The sequence below is a fragment of the Ipomoea triloba genome, chromosome 1 (assembly GCF_003576645.1).
Source record: "Ipomoea triloba cultivar NCNSP0323 chromosome 1, ASM357664v1".
Taxonomy (NCBI): Eukaryota; Viridiplantae; Streptophyta; class Magnoliopsida; order Solanales; family Convolvulaceae; genus Ipomoea; species Ipomoea triloba.
This window is the reverse complement of record NC_044916.1, coordinates 35,666,181-35,677,093: the sequence shown is the minus strand read 5'-3', so window position 1 is coordinate 35,677,093 and position 10,913 is coordinate 35,666,181. Positions and strand designations below refer to the sequence as shown.

General features: G+C 32.4%; 2 protein-coding genes across 2 annotated transcripts; both read left to right on the top strand.

Moving 5' to 3' along the window:
- Positions 1-3,289: 3,289 nt before the first annotated feature.
- Positions 3,290-8,779, top strand: LOC116001816 (protein ECERIFERUM 2). Its single transcript, XM_031241765.1, has 2 exons — positions 3,290-3,998; positions 7,646-8,779. The coding sequence occupies exons 1-2, from the start codon at positions 3,564-3,566 to the stop codon at positions 8,516-8,518; spliced, it is 1,308 nt and encodes a 435-aa protein (XP_031097625.1). The 5' UTR covers positions 3,290-3,563; the 3' UTR covers positions 8,519-8,779.
- Positions 8,780-9,328: 549 nt separating this feature from the next.
- On the top strand, positions 9,329-10,494 carry LOC116013175. Its single transcript, XM_031252827.1, has 4 exons — positions 9,329-9,520; positions 9,639-9,777; positions 10,015-10,085; positions 10,159-10,494. The coding sequence occupies exons 1-4, from the start codon at positions 9,329-9,331 to the stop codon at positions 10,492-10,494; spliced, it is 738 nt and encodes a 245-aa protein (XP_031108687.1).
- The last annotated feature ends 419 nt before the right edge of the window (positions 10,495-10,913 follow it).

Genomic DNA, 10,913 nt, shown 5'->3' with positions numbered 1-10,913 from the left:
TATATATATATATATATATATATATATATATATATATATATATATATATATATATATATATATTGTTTTACGTTAGCTAATATTTTAATTGATCAAACAATCAAGAACCAGGCAGACACATCATATATTGTCTAGTTGCGCTGCTCTTTTCTATACGGATTCCAAGTTCCAACTACCCTTAGCCTAAACCCAAGCTACAAGCACAACTACTCTATTTTATGTGATAATTTAGCTAAACTAGTTTGGGTAGTTTGGGATTAGTCGAGGAGTTTAACGTTCGATAAGGGAAACCTTGTCTCTTCAAATAAAGTTAATTAGCAAACATTTTGTGTTTGTGTTCTAAGCACAAATTAGATTTGGTTAAAAGCTTGATTACCAATTAAGACACTGAACATCGTATGTGGCAATATATTATTATTGATTATAAGTATGTATATTTTTTATTACGTAGTATTTATTTAGTGCGGGCTTGAGTCATCTAATTCATATTAATCAATGAATAAAAATAATTTTATTGTAACGTCAATAAATGAACATTCAGGGCTAAAATTAAGAGGAAAAATGATATTCTTTATTTCTATTACTCCAATATTTTTTTTTAACCAAATAACTTCATTAACTTAATTCAAAACCAAATCCGCGATACAAATCAGAGGGACATAATCCCACTCTCCAAGGACTAACATTCTTTGTTTAATACGTTTCTTCAAAATTTTATTATAAATTTTAAGTTTGTTATATATAAAAAAGAAAACAAAAAAAGAGTTTCCACGCGCGTGATACATATGCTCTCATGTAAAAACTAAAAAGTGATGACGTTGTTGAAAAATAATGAAAAAAAAAAATGGTGAGCTCTTTTTATAACTATTGAAAATTTAATTTGAAACTTTACAATAATATAAAATTCATTCTACGTACAATTTTTATTTATTTTTCACATACAAACCTTATTCTCATTTGATCTTGCCTATATATAACCAATAAAAATTGAATACTACTAAAAATGGTAACGCGATTCACCACCCATAAGTGTCAAGAGAAGAAAAATAACATAAACTCAACATTTTTGTCTAACAAATGAGTGAATACCTATTGACCAAGAGTTAATTCTATTTTCTGTCATATATTTATAGGTGTCATCAAACTTCTAATCATTTTTTTTTTCAAAATATCTTTATTGGTCATAATATATTGTGGTATGATCATTTTTAGTATTTTGTCAACACATATGTTTAAATGACGTTAAATACAATGACACAACATCTCAACAACTTGAGACTTTACAACAATTGAATGAAACATATAAATTTATGACAAAAAAAGAAACTAACACTTAGAACTGAATATACTAAAATGTCCTTATATTTAACACGGTTTAAATATATTTGTTGATGAATGATAAAAATGGTCATACCACAATAATATTAGGACCAATACAAACATATTTTGAAAAAAATGACTACAAGTGAAATGCTACCTATAAATCTAGGAGAAAAATATAATTAACCCATACAACAAACTCAGGGTGTGTTTGGAAACCTTGAAAATGATTTTTGTTTATGTAAATCATTTTCCAGGTTCTCAGTGTTTGGCTAGAGGGGAAAAATTAAAGTCAATGAAAAATAAATGTGTGGTCAATGAAAAATATAGGTGATTTTATGCAAAATGACTTTTTATTTTTTGTGGGGAAGTCATTTTCCGTTTGCCGCAGCTGAGCAGCCCATCACTCCTGCCATCGCTGCCGCTACCACCACCCTACCACCCACTCACTACCACATCACCCACCTCCACCTCCACCTCCACCACCGCCAACACCCCTCACCACCCACCACCACCACCATTGTATATTTTAAATATTTAAAATTATAAATAATTATGCTCGTTTTTTCAGAAAATGAACCAAACACACCAAATAGTTTTCTAGAATGCAATCAAACACGGGAAAGGAAAATGTTTTATGGAAAATGATTCATTTTTCAGAAAAACATTTTCTTGCTTTCCAAAAACACCCTTAATCATTTTTGGAGTAAAGGTACTAACAACCGCAAATTTTACAATGGACCGCGGTCCACAATGCATGGTGGTCCATGATTAATGAAAAGAAACGATATAAATGGCTCCGTTCCGCGCCGTTAAATTTGTGCGTATAACATATTCATTTTCATTTTATATACACTGCAGTTCTCTTTCAACACAACTATAGTTTCTTTTCGATATAACTACAGTTTTATTCGATATTATATACTCAAATATCTAAAACTATTATTCAGTTCTTTTCAACACAACTACATTTTCTTTTATAATACACTGTAGTTACCTTTCTACACAACTACAATATCATTTCGATATAACTACAATTTCATTGAACAATATACACTCAAATATGTGAAACTGTTATTCAGTTTCATCTTATATATATTGCAGTTTCCTTTTAACACATTACAGTTTCATTTGATAATATAAAAACAAATGTGAAACAATATCATTTGAGATGAATTATTGTTTCATTTACAGAGTTCTGTAAAGACCTTATGGCAACAGTTACTTTACCTAAAAAACGGTGCCCTTTTGGGACCATTCGAGGATATAACAACTGACTAACAACTTGAGTTACGCACGTGAACTTTAATTTATTAGTGTGTACGATTTATTTTTGGGCTTATGTCAGCCACGTTCTCCTCATTAATTGTTCTATCAATTTGTTTGGTTTTAGTTGTGCAATTAATAATAATTATGCCATGCTTGGTGTAATCCACACAATTTGGTACTGGAAAAACATAATGTTACGTGTATGTATATATAATGCTTTTTGGGAGAAGGGGGAGTGGGTTTTTTTGTTTGCGAGTCACGTCAAGATTTTTATTGTTTGGCTATGCCAACTCAATCTATATTTTAATCAGTAATTAATATATGTAATAAGTCTAGGCTAAATAAATTGAAGAGGCAAAAGAAAAATGTTTGTTTAAATAATAAGTAGACAAATGGAATACCAACTCGTCAACGTGACAATACTCAAATGGAGAGAGAAAATTGAGATAAGAATCAAAAGATATTTTTCAAGTAAAAGTTGTAGTAGACTTTTTATGCCAAAAAATGTTTTTTTTTAATTAATTGGTAAAAGCTGAAAAATGACTTGTTTCCTGATTGGTAATCATGCCCCAATGAAGTAATGATTGAATCAATCTTCCGGAAGACGTAACATTTTTTTGGTAAGCGGAACGGACTTCGTGTTTCTAGTGGGAGCACTCCAACTGGCATATATGTATCCACGAGGCGGAGGTTGAATTGTCACGGCCCCTAACCCTACCAAACTAATATCCTCTGCCAATTAGCCCTTTTGTCTCATCTCCTGGAAAGAGATTAGTGCAGTCAAAAATAAAAAATAGAAAATTTCATTGTCTGAAATTGGGTCTCGAACATTCCCACCTGCTTTACATTAATCCGCTGCAACTTCTCTGTGAGTATCGAACTATCTATCATCTTGTTATAACCGTGGTTTCTTCAATTTCCCAATATATACTCTCCCCTTACTATAGCCTAAAAAAGCGGAGACAGTTACGATCATGGAGTCATCGGACGTCGCGAATCTCGTGTACGACCACCGCCTCTCGTCGGTGGTTCCGGCGACCATTACCGGGGAGGACAAGGTCCTGAATCTGACAAACGCTGATTTGGCGATGAAGCTGCACTACCTACGAGGAGTTTACTTGTTCAGAAGCGAGGCAGTGGACGGCCTGAACACCGGTGACCTCAAGTCTCCCATGTTCCGGCTGCTGGCGGATTTCTATCCGGCCGCCGGCAGGATCCGGAGGTCGCCGGAGGATGGGCGGCCGTTCGTGAAGTGCAATGACAGCGGCGTGAGGATCGTCGAGGCTAAGTGCAGCAAAACTATTGATGAATGGTTGGATATGAGTGATCAATCGGAATATGAGCATCTTCTCCATCACGATCAAGTCCTCGGCCCTGACCTGGGGTTTTCACCTCTTGTTTTTATACAGGTATGCATATATACATTCTCTGTCTCTATATTTAATTGTCTTCTCCTTTTTAAACTCGTCTCTAATCTATATCTAGGTTTCAAATCGGTTTTAAGTAAATCTTAAATGAAGTGAATATATATATGAATTATGATAATATTTCCATTGTCATCTTTTATATAACCTGCTTGCATATATGAAAAATTATAAGATATCTTTTGGTAGGTTTTTGTATTCACCAAGTGAAAATGTGTACTCATGGTTGATTATACATTTATACTGGTAAAAATCAGCTAAGTGTGGATGAACACTTTAATCGTTCTCAACTTATACTTATAAAGTTTTATTTAAAATTTATTTTTTAATAATATATAGTTTAGTATTAGTAGATTGAAATTATGTTAAATAAAATAAATTATATTTGTAAATTTTAATTTTTTTAATTTTTAAATAATGAGGCTCGAGCCAAATACCTTGTGGTTAAGCGCCGTGATAAGTTAAAGTGAAATTCATAAATATGTGAACATTAAAAGTATATTATACAAAATTATAAATTACACTCATTCTTTAATTGTACTTTACATATTATAGGCAGTACCTTCTTGAGTTGTTCTTTTACTTACCACAATATGCATTTTGTTGTTTTAGGTATTATACTGTTTATTTTATTTTATTTTATTTTATTTATTATTCATTTTAAATTGTCAAATTGTACAAATATACAATTAAATATATTTTTTTTATTGTTTTTTGATTTGATAAAAAATATAACATTTCTCCCATTAATACATATACCTATATAATACATTTTAAAATGAAAAAAGAACATTAGAATGATAATAATGACAACAGGCAACAATAGATTTAATGTTCTACCTTAAAATTTATTGCTTCCTTAGTTTATTTCATAGGAATGCTCGATCACATGTATAACTGTAGAAGTGGTGTTTGCCTGACACGAGGGTACCGCGGAAGTCGGTAGAAGTGTCAAGCTTCTGATGAAATAATTGTATTGATGGTGACGCGTCACAAGTCACAACTTACAAACCCATTATAATAATGCTTTTCATTCATAGTTTTACCTGCAATTACTTTTCTTAGCTACCCCAACGGCCCAACCGCCCAACCATCCATGAAAAAAAAAGCAAATATAAAAATGAAATGGGGAAGCTGTTCTCAAATTGACTTTTTTTTGGACACATTTTCACAAAAATTAAAATAAAATAATATTTGCTCAAAATATTTTTGAGATGTTTAACGGTTAATACAAAACTTGGGCCTTGTTTCCTATATAAAAGAAAGTCTATTAATAGTGTAATTTTAATGTTTTTGTCACAAAAGCGATGATCGAGTGATTGAAGCATGATTCTCTTAATAAAAAGTATGAATTTGATTTTGACTTGTTAACACCATTTATCTCTATTTCGTAAAATATGACTCCGTATTTTTTTTAGAAGTGCAGTTTAACTTTTGGGTAAAAGAAAATGATAGGAAACTTTTAGGTTATAACTTTATTTAAAATGGTGGATCAAATGGAATGAGTGTATGACCTATTTTTACTATATATCGTACATACCGAGTTCTCAATTTTCATGTTAATAAAAAAATGCTGAAAGAATGTTACTTTTAATAAAATCAATAGATTGATTTTATTCTTGAAATATGACCATTATACTTTTATAATTTTGTGTGAAATGTTAAAATTAAAATTCCCTAATAATTTACTAAGGGTCCGTTTGGAGACTAGGAAAATCACTTGTAGAAAATATTTTTCGGATTTACAGTGTTTGGATGCAATAGGAAAATTCAATCAAAGAAATACAATTTTCGTTGACTGGAAAAAGTAAGGCTTTTTTTTTTTTTTAATTGCATAAAATGACTTCTGCCAAATAACACTCAAAACATGTTTTCCGATGGAAACCAGTTATTGTTTTCGACGGAAACCTTTTTTTTTTATAATAATTTTTAAATTTTTTTTATTTATTTTATAAATAATACTCCGTATTATTATAAATATTTGTATATTTTAAATCAAATATTTAAAATGTCTAATTATACCATTTTATTCATTTTATAGAAAATGAATTAATCACACCAAAATAGATTTTTAGAATGTAACTAAACACGATAAATAAAAATATTATCTAAGAAATAACTCATTTTTTGAAAGTCATTTTCGTCCATGCAAAACCGACCCTAAGTATATTTATGTTTCCTACAAGTTGTATGATCCAACCTTCCAACTACTTTTGAAGCGATAGGTCGTTTTGGACAACTGCTTTTGTGGGTAGCGTAAGACATCGTATTCGGTCACAATAATTGCTAATTTAATTTTGAATGAGGTAGATGGACTTTCATTATATTGTTCACCATTCTGAAAATTTTTAAAATATAATATAATTTTGACATTCCATATATATGTATATGATTTTTTTTTCTTATATTTATACGCAAAGTATACAATGGACCAGGGTCTACATTGCATTGTAGACCTTGGTCCAAAAATAACTTTTAAATTTTGTATCTGTAGTTGACACATTTTGTACTTACAGTTGATCGATTTTGTGCTTGTAGTTATCATCATATCATGTGACAACAATTATCAAGTTACGGAGTATTTTTTTACATGTACAGAAACTGTTAAATGTAGGTACAAAATGTGTTAACTGAAACTACATAATTTTTGCATCAAGGTTCACAATAATGCAAGATGAATCTTGGTCCATGGTATAACAATTGACATTTATATGTTTGTTAAAAATACACATAATGTGTAGTAAAAAAGGTCTATTGAAAAAAAAATAATAATGGCCTAAAATTATAGTATCTTATAACTATTATAAAAAAAGTATAAAGGATAATATGAATAAATTAATATTTTTTTTAATAACAATTATAAAATACAAAAAGTTATAAGTCTATAAGATAGTAATTACCTTGTAGGCTTGTATAAGTTATTCTATTTAATTTTATGATGTTATTTGATGGCCTTAACAACTTACACGAAAAGAAAAAAGAAGGGAAAAATTAGAAAACAACTATGAGTGTACAAGAAAGAAAGCGTAATGTATAAGTTAACAATATACGGAGTATTTTTAATTGTATGCAATTTGTATTCTCACGGCTTTGAGTATTTACATGGTTTATCATTTCTACTTAAAGAATGAATGAAAAACTTGAGAAATTTTGTCAGTAAAAAAGTGGTTAAAAAACTTGTTGTGTTTAGGTTTTCCATCGTTTGACAAATATGAGAAATTGATGTTGTGGTTCTGTTTGGTAAAATAGTTAGCTATCCGTCAATTTTGGTTTATTTAACCACTACTAGTTATTTGATTTGGTTAAAAAATTAATATAAGTGTTTAGTTAATTAACTTTTTGTTACATTAAAATACTAAAATTCAAAAAATTTGCTCAAAATATTTTTTTCAATTAGCTTTTTGAGAAAAAAATTATACAAAACACTTATTAACTAACAACTAATTTCCCAAACATTTTTATAATCATATCATTTAATCCAATCAATTATCAACTAACAACCATTTATCAACCAGAACCATTATGAAGTATCGTGAGTTGTTGGAAATAGTAATCACCTTGTACTATTGATGGAAAGGTTGAAAGTTTTTGTAATTTTGCTTATTATAATTGTTTTTTATTTATTATTATAGTTTACTTGGTTCAAATGTGGAGGACTCTCGATAGGGATAAGCTGGGCTCATGTTCTTGGAGATGCATTCTCACTTTCAGACTTCGTCAACATGTACGGCCCAGCCATTGCAGGCCGTCGTGATCTCCCACCTAAGCATCCTGATATGCCAACTGCCGACAACCACAACTGCCCAAAACCTCGTACTCAGAAGCTGTTCCCATTTTCCCTAGGAACCGTTGGCCCTGTCGGAGACCATTGGAAACTCACCAACACCTGCAAAATGGCAACACAATCTTACCACATCACCGAAAAGCAACTAAACGCGCTAATCTTCAAGGTTTCAGGGCTAAAACAGTCGGCTAAGGTTAAGGCATTTGAGGCAATCTCTGCACTGTTCTGGAAATCTTTGGCTAAAGTGAAGGAGGGATCAGGGTTGGAGACTGTGACAATTGTCAAAAACGACTTTCATAGTAGAGGAAATGGGCAGGTGATCAGTGCTGTTAAGGCGGAGATGAGGGTATCTGAGGCTGAGGTTTTGGAGCTGGCTAATCTGATTGGTGAGAAGGCAGTGGATGAAACAGGGATTATTGATGAGACCATGGAAGAAGAAAATGGGAAATCTGCAGATTTCTTTGTGTATGGAGCAAACCTGACATTTGTGAACTTGGAAGAGGTGAATATTTATGGGCTTGAAATGAAGGGGCAAAAACCCATTTTTGCAAACTGTACCATTGGTGGGGTTGGTGATGAAGGAGCTGTTTTGGTGCTGCCTGGGCCTGAGAATTTGAAGGGTAAAGAAGGTGGAAGAATTGTGAATGTCATCCTGCCTGAACACCTTCTTGGGAAGCTGAAAAATGAGATCAGTAAAGAATTGGGCACTTCACCAAATTAAACTAGTCTTCAAGAAATGAAGTGTGTTTAATTTTCATTATTTCTGTTGTAATATTTCAATCCAATAGTCCTTTGTGTGTACTTATATACATGTAAGCTTGAGGAGTTTTAACCTATTAATCACTTGCTCAAATCGAATGGTTTTAGAGCAATGAGTTGAAAAAAATTGTGATATAGTAATGCACTTTTCAACACTATACGTTGTACTTTATAATATTGTAATGTGTAGTTTAGTTAATTTTAAAGTGTAGTGTCCTTATAAGATGGATTTACGTACTCTTTAGAGTTTAAGATTTGTTTTAAAGTTTCAGTTTTTTTCTTTGGTTTTTGATTTTATTTTTAAAATATGGAAAAATTATTTCATTTTTGGTGTAATCATTGAGGCAGGAAAGTTCAGAACAACTGGAGGAATCAAATTCAATGATGTCATGGAAAGTAAATTCCACATAGGGGTGAGATTCATATCAAACATGTTAATTAATTTTCCATGTAAAGTTATTCATATCAAACATAATATACTTTCCCAGAAATTTAATTGATGCGAAAAGTATTAAATGACCTGAAGTTTAGTATTTAAAGTTTAGGTTTAGGATATAATTTTTTGATTTAGATTTTAGCATTTAGTCATAAATGCACTCTATATTGTCAAAAATTACATTTTAAAATTTGAAAAATTTACTAAAATGTGATTACATTTTTATTTCCAAATTGCATCATGTCCATTAGTTTTTTTTTTGGGAGATGGATTACTGTTATTGAACTTCAATTTGTCAATGGCAAGTATATGAACCAGACCTGGGATGTTGAGTAAATGCATTATACCCCCACAGCTTCTAATGCGTGGAAAGGTATATGCAAGGCCAAAAACATTATTAAAGAAGGATTACGCAAGAGGGTGAGAAATGGTCGCAATACATCCTTTTGGACCGAACCTTGGATTACAGGAGAAAATCTTGCTTGGTACGCCAATGTGGAGGTGCCGGAGGAAGAACATGATGCCACGGTAGCTGACTATTGGGACGAAGAGGGGTTGGAATGATTATCTCTTCCACGGAATTCTCCCTGATGAGATCACGGATAAGCTGAAAGCATGTATGTTAAGTAATGATAATGATGCCCAGGATGAGTTATTCTGGGAACCTGAGGCGAACGGAAACTTTTCTGTTACCTCAGCTTATGGTTTAATCCAAGGTGACATTGAGTCTCATAATGACAAAGGGTGGGAAAGGCTTTGGCAGGTCAATGTTCCTAACAAGATTTGTACTTTTCTCTGGCTAGTTAGACATGGAAGAATCATGACGAACCATGAACGAAAGAGAAGAGGATTTATATACTATGACCAGTGTCAACACTGCTTGACCATTATGGAGGATATCAACCACCTTCTTAGACACTGCCCGAAAGCGATGGAAGTGTGGATAAAACTTCTTCCTCAAACAGCCATTAATAAATTTTGGAACATTGATTTCCTAACATGGTTTGATCTGAATGTTGCAGGTAAAGGTGCTTTCAGTAGTGTTGAAAATGGTCCGATCCTTTTTGCCATTACTCTTTTGGTGGATTTGGAGGTGGAGAAACGAAATAATCTTCAAAGGTAAAAGTATGGATATTGATCATAAAATTAGGTGGATTAATATGCAGGTTGCAGAATCTGTTAGAGCCTTTGAGAAGATTTCACAACCGGCTAGCAATACTCATAATAAGGTCCAACGCCTCATTCGTTGGACTAAACCCCCAGATGGTTGGACGAAGATGAACATTGATGGAAGCCGAGATACACTCACAGGCCATGCAAGTTGTGGAGGACTCCTCAGGGATGTTATCGGCAACTGGCTGCTTGGTTTTAAAGCAAAAGTTGGCCACTGTTCCATTGAAGAAGCGGAAGCTTGGAGTATTCTTAAGGGGCTTAAAACTATTTGGAATCATGGCTACCGCAAAGTTATCATTGAATCAGATGCCAAACACGTTGTGGATTGATTAATGCTAGTGAGTACGAGAAATCCCCTACTGGTATGGTGGCTAATATCATTAATGAGTGTAGGAAGTGGTTGAGGATGAATTGGCAGATTCAATTAAATCATGTATTTAGAGAACAAAATAAAGTAGCCGACGCTTCGGCAAGGATGGCTTTGAAATCGACGAATGATTGGATGTTCCTGCCTCAACCGGAGAGCGAGCTTCTTGGGTTGCTCAATGATGATATTTTGGGTATTCCGGTGTCCCGACTAGTTTGCACCGAAAGCTAATCCTTGGGGTGTCCCCCTCCCGTTTGTAATTTAAAAAAAAAAAAAAACGTCAAATACACTTGTCAATTGCAATTGAATATAATGCACGCTCACGCATTCATACTTATTTTGCAAATGCGTTTGAGGTATTTTCAATTTATCTAAACATTA